The 17,795-nt window shown below is 45.5% G+C and overlaps 1 protein-coding gene across 4 annotated transcripts in view; it reads right to left on the reverse strand.

Annotated features, from left to right (window-relative positions):
- fhod1 (formin homology 2 domain containing 1) overlaps positions 1-17,672 on the reverse strand; it is a 28,766-nt gene extending 11,094 nt beyond the window's left edge. The window contains exons 1-16 of one of the 4 annotated variants that reach the window (XM_030377358.1): positions 17,389-17,672; positions 16,204-16,310; positions 15,437-15,501; positions 11,780-11,847; positions 9,941-10,046; positions 8,919-9,013; positions 8,168-8,279; positions 7,926-8,020; positions 7,148-7,291; positions 6,098-6,417; positions 5,345-5,449; positions 4,105-4,170; positions 3,278-3,343; positions 2,448-2,498; positions 1,429-1,601; positions 54-949 (exon numbers count right to left, since the gene is read on the reverse strand). In XM_030377358.1, coding sequence (XP_030233218.1) covers positions 54-949; positions 1,429-1,601; positions 2,448-2,498; positions 3,278-3,343; positions 4,105-4,170; positions 5,345-5,449; positions 6,098-6,417; positions 7,148-7,291; positions 7,926-8,020; positions 8,168-8,279; positions 8,919-9,013; positions 9,941-10,046; positions 11,780-11,847; positions 15,437-15,501; positions 16,204-16,310; positions 17,389-17,586 — 2,667 coding nt within the window. In that variant the 5' untranslated portion in view covers positions 17,587-17,672. The remainder of the gene's footprint in view (positions 1-53; positions 950-1,428; positions 1,602-2,447; positions 2,499-3,277; positions 3,344-4,104; positions 4,171-5,344; positions 5,450-6,097; positions 6,418-7,147; positions 7,292-7,925; positions 8,021-8,167; positions 8,280-8,918; positions 9,014-9,940; positions 10,047-11,779; positions 11,848-15,436; positions 15,502-16,203; positions 16,311-17,388) is intronic. The other 3 variants (XM_030377359.1, XM_030377360.1, XM_030377362.1) reach the window with 3 other exon arrangements.
- Between the last annotated feature and the right edge of the window lie 123 nt (positions 17,673-17,795).

A 17,795-nucleotide genomic window follows, 5' to 3' on the forward strand; every position in this document is an offset into this window, starting at 1 on the left:
CTAACAAACTCAAAGAGTAAACAACCAAGAGTAAACAAAAAGTGGTCAGTTACCTTGGCGACGGTCAGCTCCTTCGCCTTGGATTCAAACAGGTGCTCTAGTTTGGCCGAGTCCACCACTACCTTGTCCAGGGACGCCCAGACCGTCCCACGGCCAAATTTACACTTCAGTCCGCGGTCGAGTCCTTCGGCCTGTTTTAGCTCCTTCCAGAACAGCTTCACTGTCTTCCTCTTCATCACAGCAGAAACACCGCCCTGCCGAGGAGGAGGGGGGCCTCCCAGACCGGGGGGTGGAGGAGGAGGAGGGGGAGGCGGGGGTGGGCCTCCCAGACCAGGTAGAGGAGGAGGAGGTGGGGGTGGAGGAGGTGGGCCTCCGAGACCAGGTAGAGGAGGAGGTGGGGGTGGGCCTCCTCCACCAGGTAGTGGAGGAGGTGGAGGAGGACCCCCGAGGTTCCCCGCCTTGTGGGAGTCGAAGGTGTCCATGTCCAAGACGTCATGGTCCTCGTCCTCAAGGAGGTCGGAGAAGTCCATGTCTTTGATGCGGAGGTCTGCCGGGCGGGGCCGCAGTTCACCGGTGTCCATTGGGGAGGGAGAGGCGGGCCCTGGGGCAATGATGAGGGGGGGGCCCTCAGCGCTGATGCTGCGCTGGGGACGGAGTCTGGACAGAGCCTCCTTCGTGGAGCCCTTCAAGCCCTCTAGTTCTGCCCGCTTGGAGGAGGAGGTGTCGCTGGGGGAGGGGGTCGTGGTCTCTAGGATGGACAGACGCTGGGGCAGCCGTCCGATAGGTTTGGCAGCCTTCTCCTCCCCAGAGACCTGCTCTTTCTTGGAGAACAGAGTCTTCTGCTGCTCCACGACACTACCCTGGAGGACAGGCCGGTCGGCGCGGACCTCGGCCTCCTCTGTCACAGGGGAGAAAGCACCTCCCTCCAACTGATTGTCTTTACACAGAGCTGGAACACACACACACACACACAAATGAGATACAACATTAAATATAGACTGTAAACTGTTTTTAGGTGAGTGAGGTTAAGATAAGGCAATGTCAAGGAAAGAAGGGGTATAGATAAGGGAAACATAAGGTAATGTAAGATTGGTTAACGGTAAGGTAAATAGTATGTTAAGGTAAGGATAAGGTAATGGTAAGGGGAGGCTAAAGTCATGGTAAGGCAAAGATCTGTTAATGGTAAGGTAGAGTTAAGGTAATGGTAAGGCCAATATACGGTAATAATAAGGAAATGGTACGGCAAATATAAGTTAATGTTATGGTAATGGTAGGGTAAAAAAAAGGTAATGAAATGGCAAAGTTTGGTAATGTACAGATAAGGTCAGACTTGTCCCGATAGGGGCGGTGTTTGCATTAGGAGTATGTAGCACTAGTGTAGTATTTAGAACTTTATAAACATAATTTAGCATTTAGATGAGAGTTCACCTTTGACCTCAGCGGGCGATGGGGGCGTGGCTACCACCTCAACAGGCGATGGGGGAGTGGTTATGACCTCGGCAGGCGGTGGGGGCGTGGCTACAGCAGCCACAGGGGTCGCTTCATGCATGGAGCGTCTCTTATTCCACTGAGCTGCAGCCAGGCTAAGCACCACGGAGGGGCTGGTGGATCACACACACATCACACACACATCACACCACAGACATCACATCATTTACATTTAGGGTATTTAGCAGGCGCTTTTATCCAAAGAGACTTACAACGGTTCATACACCGACGGCGGTGTCAGCCATGCAAGGCGACAGCCGTCTCGTTGGGAGCAGTTAGGGTTAGGTGCCTTGCTCAGGGACACCGCAACACTCATCTAGGAGGAGCCGTGGATCGAACGAGTAACCTTCCGGTTCCAAGTCAACCTGCTCTACCTCCTGAGCTAAGCCAACCCCCCATCGTAGACATCACACAGTTAGATCATACACATCACCCAACTTTAGATCATACATATCAAACGGTCATGCAAATTATACCAAGTAGTAACACCAAACCAAACCCTGATCAAACCAAACCAAGACCACACCAGCACCTTGACCAAGGGCACACACACACACACACACACACACACACACACACACACACACACACACACACACACACACACACACACACACACACACACACACACACACACACACACACACACACACACACACGAAAATGGGTCACAATGATTGTTATGACCTTAATTATTATATTATAATGATATTATATACATTATATTATATTATTATTAAAGTATTGCACTACTTTTAGTAATACTGTGTAATGTAGTATTATTTTATTATTTATAAATATTTATTTATGATGTTATTATTTTAACATTATATCATTATATTATTGTGATTCTGATGGATCAAAGTTCAAGAAGCAATCATCACAACCAAATCGCTGCAGAACGCCACAAAGCCAGCTCCACCACCAGACGCAGTCCGCTTAGGAACCCGAGTACTTACTCAAACCTCCTCAGGACGGGCTTGTCCAGATTCATACAAACCTCCTGGACACTACAAACATCGTCGATATTATCAGCATTATTGTGGTGCACATGCACACATTAGTTATGTATGTAGGAGTATGAATAACCTGATATGGTCCAACTGATTGTCATATTAACATACTGTTCATATAACATGCATATATTAACATACGATGAGACATATCAAATATGTCATGACATATATGTATGTTATAAAATTACTGTTAAAATAAATATATAAATACTGATTACCATGTTTACATGGCCACCTAGGTAATCAGAGTATTCAACGACACTTTAGGTAATGAAGGTTTTTCAATATGTTCAGAACTATCTTCTCCTCTTTGGCCCGTCACTGAGCAGCATGTCGTCATAGGTCTAGATTGTGTATAGCATGTGCAGTGAACAGGCTCTTGTTTTATCAGGAGGCTGTGATGAGGATCTCTGACTTCTATGACAGTACATGATGTAGTTCTATAGGTATTTTACTGCCCTGGAGTGGTTTATAAGTTATCAAATCTACTAAATGTCAGCTGCAGTCATATCATCACACTTCCCCACTCAAAACGTCACTTCGTTCTTTATGATTACGAACAAGCAAACATGTCAATCAACGTCTCCCATTCAATGGCAAAATTGAATAATCCATATTAGACAGTGTTTTTTTATATTTCACTTCACTTCAGCTGCCAAATAAGGATTTTTGGCCGCAATAATCCGAAAAAAAACTGTTCGGACTGAAGTCTGAATATCCTGCAGGTGATTTATGAATATACTGATTATTATAATGATCAATATTTGACTCACTTAAGGCGCCGGTTTTCTGACGAGTCTTCAGGGCTGGACCGAGGTGACAGTTCCGGACCAGAGACACTACACACACACACACACACACATACATACAAAAAGTGTTACGGTCAAAGACTACAGCCTAGCTATGGGTCCTTGGGGAATAATTTGATATGCAGCAAGATACAAAATTCAATAATTACATCAAGAAAGCACGTCTAACCCCTATCTGCTCCTTAATGACCTCTCTCTGTTGTCACTGTCCAACCCTTACCTGGGCCTAATAATGACCCATCTCTGTATTTACTGTCTAACCCTACCCCCTCCTTAACCCCTCGCTAAACTCTACTTCCTCCATAACGACCTGTCTCTGCACTGTCTAACCCCTACATGATCCTTAATTACCTGTTTCTGTACTGTCTAACCCCGACCTCCTCCTTAATGACCTGTCTCAGTACTGTCTAACCCCTGCATGCTCCATAATGACCTGTGATATGACCTAATGATATGTCTGCAAATGTCAGCTGCAGACATATCATCACACCCAATCAAACGTCACTCCGTTCTTTATGAATACGAACAAGCAAACATATTAATCAACGTCTCCCATTCAATGACTTCTAAAGAATAATAAAAAAAAATTGAATAATCAATATTAGACAGTTTTTTGATCATTCAAACAAAATTAGCGCAAACACAGGATTGTATATTCCACTTCACTTGAGCTGCCAAATAAGGATTTTTGGCCGCAAAAATCCGAAAAAAACTGTACGGACTGAAGTTTGAATATCCTGCACGTGATTTATGAATATACTGATGATTATATCGATGAATATTTGACTCACTTAAGGCGCCGGTCTTCGGACGAGTCTTCAGGACTGGACCGAGGTGACAGTTCTGGACCAGACACACTACACGCACACAGAATAAGTGTTACGGCCAAGACTACAGCCTAGCTATGGGTCCTTGGGGAATAATTTGATATGCAGCAAGATACAAAATTCAATAATTTTTATCAAGAAAGCACGTCTAACCCCTAACTGCTCCTTAATGACCTCTCTGGCCAACCCCTACCTGTGCCTAATAATGACCCATCTCTGTATTTACTGTCTAACCCTACCCCCTCCTTAACCCCTCGCTAATCTCTACTTCCACCATAACGACCTGTCTCAGTACTGTCTAACCCCGACCTCCTCCATAATGACCCGTCTCAGTACTCTCTAACCCCGACCTCCTCCATAATGACCTGTCTCAGTACTGTCTAACCCCGACCTCCTCCATAATGACCTGTCCCCGACCTCCTCCTTAATGACCTGTCCCCGACATCCTCCTTAATGACCTGTCTCTGTACTGTCTTACCCCGACCTCCTCCTTAATGACCTGTCTCAGTACTCTCTAACCCCTACCTCCTCCTTAATGACCTGTCTCTGTACTGTCTAACCCCTACCTGCTCCTTAATGACCTGTCTCTGTACTGTCTTACCCCGACCTCTTCCTGAATGACCTGTCTCAGTACTCTCTAACCCCTACCTCCTCCTTAATTACCCGTCTCTGTACTGTCTAACTCCGACCTCCTTAATGACCTGTCTCAGTACTCTCTAACCCCTACATGCTCCTTAATGACCTGTCTCTGTACTGTCTTACCCCGACCTCTTCCTGAATGACCTGTCTCAGTACTCTCTAACCCCTACCTCCTCCTTAATTACCCGTCTCTGTACTGTCTAACTCCGACCTCCTTAATGACCTGTCTCAGTACTCTCTAACCCTTACATGCTCCCTAGCTAGCTAGTCGTTCTCTGTGTGTGGAACAGATGTCCACCGGAGTTAAGCTGGATGTCAGCTAGGTGCTAGTTAGGTGTTAGCCAGTCGTTAGCAAGATGTCCGCCAGCTGTTTACTTTGGACCAGAAGTCCTCTAGATGTTAGCGAGGCGATAGCTAGCAGTTAGCCAGCATTTGGCTAGCGTTTAGCACAAGATTTCCGCCAGATCGTCTGCCATCAGAATGTAGACGTTAATCTACAGTCTGATTTGTGAGACTACAGCGCTGCAAGCTGTTAGCTAGGTGTTAGCTTTGTGGCGCTACAGACCTGCTAGCTTCAGAGTGTTGTTCTGAGACAGAGGCGGCCTTAGAGAAGAGCCTGGAGCGACGTGACTGCCCTGCAGACATGTGGTGGCTGAGAAAAGACCGGCCCCTTGTAGAAAACACACCACACCAGCAGAGTGACACATTGAGAGAGACAGAGGCAGAGAGAGGGAGAGAGACAGAAAGAGAGAGAGATCCAGGGAGGTACAGAAACAAAGACAGAGACACACACAGTAGTGGTCGGTAGGTAGTGGTCACTGTTAGTGGGCTGCAAGTAAAGGCTCAGTTACGGTTCCACGTCGATGCGACGCATTGACCACGCAGACATTTCGACAAAGTCACAAACCTATTTTGGTTCTGCGTCGGGTTTTAGTGAGCAGACCAATCCCAGCCCTTGCTGCTGCGTCGATGCAAGGTTACCGTTTTTGAGAGGCGCACGTCAGGCCCTTGCGTTGGACGCAAGGAGGGGCGCAAGGATGTAAGGGTCCGTAAACCCCCTTGTGTTGTGACGACGTGGAACCATAACTAAGCATTTATGGTGGCCAGTACTGGTTGGTGTTATTGAGGTCTCTCTGCAAGTTACACATGGTGGAACAGCAGGTGGCAGTAACAACAATCAACACTGGATACACACACACACACACACACACACACACACACACACACACACACACACACACACACACACACACACACACACACACACACACACACACACACACACACACACACACACACACACAGGGAGGTGGCTTACGGGCTCTGGGGCAGGTCTTCCGGGGTGAGGGTGGGTGAGGCTGCAGTACCGTTGGCGGCCTGAAGGAGGGGCAGAGGAGATCCTCTCAGGGAGGAACTAGGGGAGGGGGTGCTGAGGTCAGAGGTAACGCTGCTCCTCTTGCCCCCGCCGAGGGAGGTGGAGGAGATGTCCGAGGAGGTGGGGGAGAGGAGGTCCGGGAGGTTCTGGGCCGAGGTGCGCCTGCTCCTCCTCCCCTCCTGGTCGCTGGACACCTTGCGGCGCTCCTTGCGGAGCTGAGGTGAGAGATCTTCTACGTCTCCGTCCTCGTACCTCAGAGCAGCCTGCAGGGGCCGACATTACAGTATCAGAGGTCACTGACCAACCTCTGCAGGTACACTTACTAACCCTGCTGGTAAACAAACTAACCCTGCTGGTACACTAATGATGCTGATAGACTAACTAACCTTTGCGGGTATACAAACTATCCCGGTTCAGTGTCTAGGCCACAAGGGCTTTGACCTCCCGTGTTAAGACCTGTAGGTTTTAGACGGTGGCGTAACATCATGGTGATATGCCCCGGTGCAAATATTTTTTTTTGTGCCCCTGGACAGGACTTCCGAGCGGGGGGCTGCTTACTACAGTTTCAGTGCGCCCTTACAATGAGTCCCCCGCCCCCTCCCTCGTCCGTTCAATTTGGGAACATGTGTGGTTTCATTTTGCTTCTTTCGTATAATTTAATTAATTTATTAAGGGCGCCACCAGAGGGCGCCCCCGACACATTTTTGCCACCCTAGGCGATAGCCTAAGTCCTTTTTTATTCTTCCTCCATGGGCCCCTGATGGCGTCTGGGCCCCAGTGCAGTGCACCGGTTGCACCGTCGATATTTACGCCACTGGTTTTAGACCTCTAGGGTTTAGGGACCTGCTTAGTTCAGACCTCTGGGAAAAATTAGATAACTAGATATTCCAGGGATTAGACCACTAGGGTTTAGGGATGGGTCCTCCAGGGTTTTAACCTCTAGGATTAGGGTTAGGGCTAGGACTTCCGCGGTTCGGCCTTCTGGAGGGTTACCTCGTAGATGGAGAACTGCTGCCGTAGTTCCGGCTCAAGGCTTTTGTTGCTGGTGTGTTTCTGCATGACCCTCTCCATGCCGAGACGCTCCAGGGAGTCCGTCACATCGTAGAAGGAGTCCTGGTCCGGAAGCGCTGCCACCGTCTGCAACAAACACACTGGTTGTACTGGTTGCACTGGGAACTGTCAGTTCAACCAGTCTTCCAGCGGTGAACCCTGTGAGCTGCCCAGCAAAACCACGGTTTCCTACTGGTGGAAACTCTGAGCTGCCCAGTACGGCCAGAGTCTTCTACTGGTTGTCAATGGGAGCTTCCCTGGAAGTTAGACTGGCATATATATACTGGGAGTAACAGGGGTTATACTGGGAGATATACTGAGTTGTGCTGTGAGTTAAACTGGGAGTTGTATTGAGAGTTATACTGGTTTTATTGAGAATTATTCTGGGAGTTAGAATAGGAGATATACTTGGAGGAAGAGTAGGAATTATGATGAATTATACTGGGACACTGACACACTGGGAGATAACGGGAGTTAGAATGAGAGTTAGAATGAGAGTGAGTTACACTGGGAGATATACTGGGATTTAAAATACTTTGAAATATACTGGAAGATATACAGGAAAATGTACTGGGAGTAATAATAGGATTTGAACTGGTAGTTATAATGGGAGTTACACTTTTTATACTTAAACTATAAGAGATATGCTATGAGTATTACTGCCGGATACACTTGGTGTTAAACCTGGAGTTAGACTGAGTAATAGTGGGAGTACTGGTACCTTGTTGAGGAGTGTCATGGTGTAGATTAGGAGCTCATTGTCAAAGCCGTTCTTCTCCTCCAGGATGTCCATCACGTACCTAAAAGGCTCAACATCTAGGACACACACACACACCAAAATTTATATTTCCGTTAACTCTGCATTGTTTCTGTGTTTCCGAAAGTTACCCCACTGTACGGAAATACTGTTGTTACAAAATAAGACGGAAAGACAACCATTTAAAAAGCGAAGGGATAAGAAACCTCTCTTGTTGTCCACTGTGTTGACGGCTGTGATGAGCAGGGGACTGTTGGACTCGTTGTATTCTACGAACACGATGAGCAGCTTCAGGGCCGTCTTCACCACCAGGCGAGACTGACAACACATAGACACTGTCATAACGGCTCTGTCCACTAGGACCACGGTTCTCAAACTCGACCCTAACCCCATCACAGAACACTAGACCCTAACCCTTATACAGAACACTAGACCCTAACCCTTATACAGAACACTAGACCCTAACACTTATACAGAACACTAGACCCTAACCCTTATACAGAACACTAGACCCTAACCCTTATACAGAACACTAGACCCTAACCCTTATACAGGACACTAGACCCTAACCCCATCGCAGAACACTAGACCCTAACCCTTATACAGAACACTAGACCCTAACCCTTATACAGAACACTAGACCCTAACCCTTATACAGAACACTAGACCCTAACCCTTATACAGAACACTAGACCCTAACCCTTAGACAGAACACTAGACCCTAACCCTTATAAAGAACACTAGACCCTAACCCTTATACAGAACACTAGACCCTAACCCTTATACAGAACACTAGACCCTAACCCTTATACAGAACACTAGACCCTAACCCTTAGACAGAACACTAGACCCTAACCCCAACAGAGTACACTTGATCCTAACCCCAACACCCCTAACACAGAACACAAGACCCTAATCTTAACACATGCTGTTGTCATGGGAGGAAGTAGAACTCACCAGACTTCCTGTCAGAGTGTAGAGCCACTGGACGGTCTGATTGTGGCCAATCACCCCGTTCATCCCATCCACAAACAGCATGATCTGACTCAGAGCTAATACAGACAGACAGACAGACAGCATGATCTGAATGAGAGCTAGAGACAGACAGACAGACAGACAGACAGACAGACAGACAGACAGACAGACAGACAGACAGACAGACAGACAGACAGACAGACAGACAGACAGACAGACAGACAGACAGACAGACAGACAGACAGACAGACAGCATGACCTGGCTCAGAACAGATGATGAGTGACACCTCTGAGGATGTAGTTAGGGTTAGTGATACCTCTGATGTAGTTAGGGTCAGTGATACCTCTGATGTAGTTAGGGTTAGTGATACCTCTGATGTAGTTAGGGTTAGTGATACCTCTGATGTAGTTAGGGTTAGTGATACCTAAGATGTAGTTAGGGTTAGTGATACCTCTGATGTAGTTAGGGTTAGTGATACCTCTGATGTAGTCAGGGTTAGTGATACCTCTGATGTAGTTAGGGTTAGTGATACCTCTGATGTAGTTAGGGTTAGTGATACCTCTGATGTAGTTAGGGTTAGTGATACCTCTGATGTAGTTAGGGTTAGTGATACCTCTGATGTAGTTAGGGTTATTGATACCTCTGATGTAGTTAGGGTCAGTGATACCTCTGATGTAGTTAGGGTTAGCGATACCTCTGATGTAGTTAGGGTTAGTTAGTGATACCTCTGAGGATGTATTTAGGGTTAGTTAGTGATACCTCTGAGGATGTAGTTAGGATTAGTTAGTGATACCTCTGAGGATGTAGTTAGGGTTAGTGATACCTCTGATGTAGTTAGGGTTAGTGATACCTCTGATGTAGTTAGGGTTAGTTAGTGATACCTCTGAGGATGTAGTTAGGATTAGCTAGTGACACCTCTGAGGATGTAGTTAGGGTTAGTGATACCTCTGATGTAGTTAGGGTTAGTGATACCTCTGATGTAGTTAGGGTTAGTTAGTGATACCTCTGAGGATGTAGTTCTGGTAGTTGTGGTCAGCTTCCGCTCCGACCTTGATGAAGCAGGTGAGGCCCTCTGAGACCACAAACTCTGGGACAAGATCCTCATCGTCCTGTGAAAACATCATCATCATCAACATCATCATCATCAACAACACCACCTAGCCTGGTGAGAGCAAGCCCTTGCACGGAAATTATTCTTTCCTTGTTATAGATTGCCGATGCACAATCCTGCAGCTATTTATCCGATGAGACAACAATACTAATCAGACAGCCTTGAAAAGCGGAGTCAGACAGTGAACACACGGTCCCTACTGCAATGTTGGCTTGCACCCCATTGCTTGGGGTGCCAGGGTTTGGTTCTATGTCACAATCTTTACTAAGGTAGAAGAGGCTAACAAGATCTTAACGTTGTTACAAGATGTAACAAGTCTCTTTTTGTTGCATGAGAGGACACTTAAATAGGACATGGATGAACACGCTATTTATACCCCCGCAGAAAGCTGACGGGAAGCAGTAAACCACTTTAACGAGTCGGACAACAGGTTCCCAGTTACGATAGATATAGAGATATCTTTATATAAATAGGTATACCTCTATATATATTGCCATTGTGTTCCTTTAAAGGGTTAGAGAATTAGAGAGAGCTTCATAGGTATGGGACTTTGGGTAGAGCGAGAGAAAGAAAGAGAGAAGCCTCTGTTCAGAGAAGAGATTTTCTTGCATAACACTTACAAATATCCTCCTTATGTTCTGAGGCGTTTGCCATTTTATAAATGGTTGTTGACAACAGATTACTTTTGCTAACCCCTGTATAAAACCTCTAACCCCTAGTTATAGACTCAAGAACCAGGGGTTAGAGGTTTGTAGAAGTTCAGAATCGTAAAATATAGAATGTAGAACCTCAGTGTTGTAGAATATTATTATTAGACTGCATTATTTGACAGTTAGACTACTCGATTATCAGACTATAGACTACTAAACTATTAGACTACTGTCCTAGAGTCCTAAAAAATACAATAAACTATGTGTCTTGTGTATGAGACGCATCTTCATGCACGGAGAGTATGAGAGTCTTTATACAGTCTTTATCCGGTTTGAATAGAAGCGCAGCGCAGAGATTTTGTTTAAGGATATATTCAAACTGAAAACGTCGAACTGAAATCCTCATCGCTGCTATGATTGTGTCTCTCCCATCTGTCCGAAACCCAAATATATTGAATGTCTCTTAAATCTCAAACTTTATGGTAGGCTTTAAAATAAAACAAAAAATGCAATAAAAGTGGTGCGTTGTTGTGTCATTGACTCAAGAAAAACAGGTCATCAGTTAAAGAGACACCTTCAAGTGGGTATCCCGGTTGTGATAGAGATGCAAATCACTCCGCAGAGTCGATCCGAGTCGGGCCAGGCCATTGTAGTTTAATGGAAAACTGGCAGTAGACTCCTAGCCTAGAGTTGTCTCAACTATTATACTACACTATTAATCTTCAAGACTATGAGACGATTAGACTATATTATAAGGCTATAACCTTTGCCACTCAGTCTTTTAGACTACATTACTACATACAACTATTATTCAAACCTACTCGACTTCTAGTCGAGTAGTGTTGAGAGAGTAGACTAAATTATGAAACCTAGCTACTTGCCGACACCTTTATAGTATTAGTACTAATTTATACTACTAATAAACTATTAGCCTACATCACTTAACTATGCGATTATAATGTTATATAATTGTACCACTAGAATACTAGCCTAGAGCCAGCCACACTGAGGACCATAGTAACATTGAATTATATCCGACAGGAAGAGGAAGTAGTGAAGCAGGAAGGACTTCCTGTCTCACCTGGAAGAGTTGCTTGAGAGAGAAGAGAGCGCGCCGAAGCTCCGGGCCTTGAGAGTTATACAGTTTCTCTATATGAAAACACACAGATATACACAGACACATCAATTCACACTATACAGGTTCTCTGTAAAACATTACATAGAGATCCAATACACATCGATACAGCTTCTCTATATGAAAATACACAGATATATGCATACACATCACGACACACTATACAGCTTCTCTGTAAAACATGACAGAGTCACGATACACATCAATACTGCTTTTCTATATAAAAATACACAGATACAAATCAAGACACAATATACAGCATTATACACACACACACACACACACACACACACACACACACACACACACACACACACACACACACACACACACACACACACACACACACACACACACACACACACACACACAGCTAAGAGCAAGCAAAGGGCAAACAACAAAGACACAATTCTTCTTTCTTTTGGCATCCCAATGTTGGAACGAGCTCCCTGTCGATGTCAGGAGACACTCACCAGCTTCCACCAGAGACTCAAGACTCACTTTTTCAGAGTTAACCTGGACTCTGCATAGCCTACCTCCTTAACCCCCCACCACCCATTCTCCTCCTGAAAACAACCCTCTTACACACTTGTTGTATGTTGTACGTCCTGGCACTAAATGTACACACGTATTGTATGTTGTACGTCCTGGCACTTGAAAATAGAACTAAGCATTGCGTAGCGTCTTATCCTAGCTATCTTTGTGGTCGAAGGGGAATGGGTTAACCCAGGGACGCCGAAAAGGGGGGGTAAAGGAGACGGATTCTAGGGGCCCATGATGGAGGGGGGCCCAGAGAGGCCCCTAATGATGATGAAATTATAATACAGAAAAAATAATGACACTAAGTTTCATTCTTTTCATGGGGCCCAAAATCCCTAGCGGCGCCCCTGGGTTAACCTAGCAAGTGTAAGTGCTTGACACTTGTTCTATGCACATCCTTACTGTAACGACAGCGATGTTGTTTTACTTTCTTCTGACAATTGCATGTCTTTGGATAAAAGCGTCTGCTAAATGCCCTAAACACAGGATATAGGTGTCAAGGGTCAAAGAAGGATCCCAGTCAATGTCTGCTTACATCCTGTACAGCGGAACACATTCACAATGCTGCCGATAGTTTCTATCTACCGTATATATAGATCTTACTTCTCGTTATTTCTACAACATATTTCAAATTAATGTCTAGTATACATTTAATACATATATCTATTACCAGGGGTGCACATAACTTCTTTATAGAGTTACTCAGTTGAGTACCAGGAGATGGTGTTTGGTACGCACCCCAGACATAGCTCCACACGTAACATCGGATCTTATGAAACGTACCCAGATTCATAGAGATTTTTTGCGTCAACCTTTTTTTTAATCAAACTGCAGCAGCTCACCCACGGAGCGTTACTTATCTGACAAAATGAACGTTGCGATGAGCTGATTTTGCGCAGTTCTCCAGTGTGTGCGCGCAGTGCACAGCGCACATGAGCGCACATTTCATTGCGCTTATCATTCGTTTCGAGCCACGGCACATCTTGGTGCCACTTTTTCGAAAAAAAAATAATTTTCTTCTGCTCCGGCTACATTTCCCTTTTCTTTACAGGTGGCGAACGCACAAGTAGCTGCTCAATGTATTTTTTTGTTTCGTTTTTTTTCGATCTCCCGTAAGTTACGCAAAAGCGCAGTATGACACAAGTGACGTTACGCATCCCAACCCCAAGTTATGGAGTTTCTATCTCCCAAATATCTAGAATTAACTTATATTTTCTATCTAACACATATTTAGAACTAATTGCTAGTTTCCATCTATCACATATTTAGAACGAACTTTCAGAACAATCAAAACAGTTCTGTTTGCGCGCAGACATGCACGCACGCACGCATGCACGCACACACAAGGTTGCAGTTTACTATATAAATAAACTGCTGCTGTATTTGTAGTATTCGCGTGTGGTTCTGATGACCTCATGATATCTGAATCTGTTGTGTCTTTGGGTCACTAATAGAGCATGACTCAGACATCCGACAGCTGGGTACACACAACACTGCCAGTGTGTGATCCACCTCATGTGATTTGTTCTGAGTGCGTCTCCTACAGCGTGTGTTTTTAGTGTTTGAGTGTGTGTATACATGCATAGGTGTGTGCTAGTGGTGTGTGCAGTAGTGAGTAGTGTATGTAGTGTGTTAGTGGGTAATGTGTGTCACGTGTGTGACTCAGAGTTCGAAATAAACATGCAACATTCTACACTAATACCCAAAGAGCGAGACAAACAGGCAGACAGGTCAGCTATCCTATAGTGCCAGGAAGTTGTGCGATGTGCTGGCCGTGGTATTTCCTGTTTGTGCTAATGATGTTGAAGTAGCTTGTTTCTGCCTCCATGTCTTAGAAGATAAGAGCCTGCAATTCCCCCCACCACACTCAAACTCTTCCAAAGTAACTCCAACCAGCCATAACCATATCCCTTACTAACACTAATCATCCCCGGACAACAGAAGGGATACGTCCCCCCCACTGGCACGAGCCCTGAGGCTGAGGAAAATTTTAACCACCGAAGGGGTGCGACGTGGCTTGACCAACCCAAAGCCCCTGTAAGCCCACACACGTACCCATACCACCTCCTACCATGCCAGCTAGACACTCCTTTTTTTTTTGAGGCGGGTCTGATAAGAATCTGGCCCCAAAGGGTAGCCCAGAAAAGAGCTCCAAACTGAAGCCGAAATAGCTAAGCACATGCCATCCTAAAACCAAGGCCCCTGCAGTAAACTGGGCGTACTAGGACCCATGCCCTGGAGAACTCTGTGGTACTCCGGTTCTTTGTAACTAGTCAGTCAGAGTCTGAGAAAGGCCAGTGCAGTCCCGTGTTGTTCGGGTTAGGTTAGATAGCTTCCTACCTGGCGAATTGTTCCCTGTTGATGACGTTTCTATCATGCGACTGGTGCGAAACAGGGAGCCTTGTACTTTGCTCTTCTCGCCTGTATTTTGAGTTCTGACTTTTTTCTGTTTTCCACTCTTGTGTTTATATTGCGGATGTGTCTTAATAAATGCTGGATGCATTTCACCTAAAAAAACATCAGAGAGCGGGTCCCCCAAACCACCATCTTCGATGTGTTGTAAACAAAACACTGAAACTGTGACAAAACACTGTGCTGCATACTCTTCCCGTCACCTTCTGCCTCCTGCACGTGCTACCCAGGCGCCACCCCTCGCCTAAAGTACACAAAGTATCTTCATTATGTGTCACATGTCTGATGAAGCTTATCTCCTGTTGTCTCTTGCATGTGTGAAAGGGCAACTCCTGATCATCTCCAAGCGTGATTCTCCAGAACTTATCCTGAGTTCAGATGTGAAAGGCCTATAACTCTTCTAACCTAACCCTAGGTAACCCTTACACACCCACAACCCTAAATAGCCCTGACCATAACTCCTTACTAAACATAACCCCTCCCAATTTATTTTACCCTTAGCTATACACTCAATAAATTCCATTAGACTAAAGCAAAAATATTCTGAGAATATGGGTTTGGGTTAGGTAGAAGTCATGTTCTTTCAGATATTTTTCCATCATTGTAAGCGTAGTTACATGTTCCACCAGATCCAAGAAAGAAAGTAATTACCCAGAATGCAGTTCACCCGTACAGATAGCAGAGTCCGCAAAATCAGGATGGGCTTCTTCCCATTTCTGGAGAGAGAGAGCGAAAGAGAAGAGAGAGAGAGAAGATTGTGGTAAAGAGAAAATGTTAGGCTATAAATGGAAAATTTAAGAAAAGGATTTTCGTGGTGACATCATTGTACCACACACACCGTCCCGGGAGAACTACATTTTCCTGCTGTGTCACTACTTCTAGACCCTAGAACTTTCTCAATGCTGTAAGACCTGTCTCATTATTTTGAGACCGGTCTCACTACCGTAAGGCCGGTCTCACCACTCTGTTAGACCGGTCTCACCACTCTGTTAGACCGGTCTCACCACTCTGTTAGACCGGTCTCACCACTCTGTTAGACCTGTCTCACCACTCTGTTAGACCTGTCTCACCACTCTGTTAGACCTGTCTCACTACTTTAAGACCTATTCACTGCTCTGTTTGACCGGTCTCACTGCACGGCAATTCCTGTCTCACTGCTCTGTGAGACTGGTCTTACTGCTGTTAGACCTGTCAAACTGTCGTTAGCACTGTCTCACTACTCTATTACACCTGTCTCACTGCAATTAGACCCGTCTCAATACGATAGAGCCGTCTCACTGCTGTTAGACCTGTCTCACTACCGTTAGAGCCCTCCCACTATTCTGTTCAACCTGTCTGACTGCTCTGTTAGAACTGTCTCACTGCTTTGTTGGACAGTGGTTGAATTTGATTGGTTTGTGAGGAAGGGGGTAAGTTACTCTATATCCTGGTAGAAGTTCCCCAGGTCGTCTCTCTGCTCCGCCAGAGAACACTCCAGATCCACATAGTTCCCCCTGGAAGACACCTGCAGGGTACTGTCCTCCACCTGGGACACAGACAGACAGACAGACAGACCAGATCCAGTGAATATAGGTTTCATTGAAAAATTGGAAGCAAGTTAAAGAATCAACATTTTAACCAACAAGATCTCCAGAATCCAGATGATGGCTAGTTACCTGTAGTTGACTAACTCACGAGAAGACCTTCAGATTTTATGACTAGATCAAATTAGATGATCAGAAAGCGACCTCCAAACAATGGTTTGTGACATACATTTTCATCCTTGTATTGTATGTAGTATATGTTTCATACTCAATAGTCAACGAAGATAGGGATGAGTGTTAGTAGGCGGGTAATCACAATATCCTAACTAGGACAACAAGGAAGTACTATTTAAGACACTGGATAACTTGTCTTTTATTTTCAGAAACTGTCTTACTGTGACTTCTAGCTTCCTGTCATTATATCTGCTGTCAACAGCCCTTCCTCCCTGTGTGTGTGTGTGTGTGTTTGTGTGTGTGTGTGTGTGTGTGTGTGTGTGTGTGTGTGTGTGTGTGTGTGTGTGTGTGTGTGTGTGTGTGTGTGTGTGTGTGTGTGTGTGTGTGTGTGTGAAATAAGATGGAAAAGTGTGTGAAATTAGAAGGAAAAACTGAAACAAAGAAAGACATGTGGATTCATGTTTAGAGGATCATCATTCATGCATTGACTCATCACCGCATATTTATCAAACAATCCTCCAGTTCTGACCTAGGGGATCGGACAGTAGTCCTGCCCCCTGACCCATCGGATCCAACAGTAGTCCCGATCAAACCGAGGTATAAGGGGGAGCAGAACAGTAGTTCTGATCTAAGAGCTTGGTGCTGGGTTGGTTTTAGTTGCACAGCTCCTTTCTCTCGCGAAATATGTAATATGAATAACACACCATCACCCCCCCCCAACCCCCTTCCTTCCCCAAAAAGTTCGCAGCAACGATTCCCCGATGGTAGTTAGTAAATCACTTCCAAAGACGAATCAAAGCTATAAAGTTATCAGGCGATAACAAAAAAAAGCTGCCGTCTTCAGTAAGAGGCAACATGTTGTTATATGTATCTGCGGGACTGACAGTCGGCAAACTCCGGACTCACTTTGAGAGGAGCCCCAAGAAGGCTCTGGATCCCCGCAATCAGCTCACTGAGCGCCAGGTTCTGGTCCAGGTCGATCTGAAGCGGTCTCCTCGGCTCGGGGAAGTTGGTGCACACGAAGGGGTCCGAGTCCTCCAGGTACTGGACCCTGCAAGTGACCGAAGCCATCTGGTCTACCTGAGCCAGGTGGGCTGACAGCATGCGCCGGTGTGGTGGGAGTTCCCCGTTGTTGCGACGCTCGTCTGTCCCTGGAAGTTTGCTTCTGAAGGAGGAAGCAGCTCAAGAGACTGCCCCGGCGCCTACGTCACGGGTATGGAAAAAAGTTGACAGATCACAATTACATTGCAAAGCTTCTGGCTCTCCTTCTAATCCCTGAATGAATACTTATCTATATATATCATTAGACCTAT

The sequence above is a fragment of the Gadus morhua genome, chromosome 14, assembly GCF_902167405.1.
Source record: "Gadus morhua chromosome 14, gadMor3.0, whole genome shotgun sequence".
Lineage (NCBI taxonomy): Eukaryota > Metazoa > Chordata > Actinopteri > Gadiformes > Gadidae > Gadus > Gadus morhua.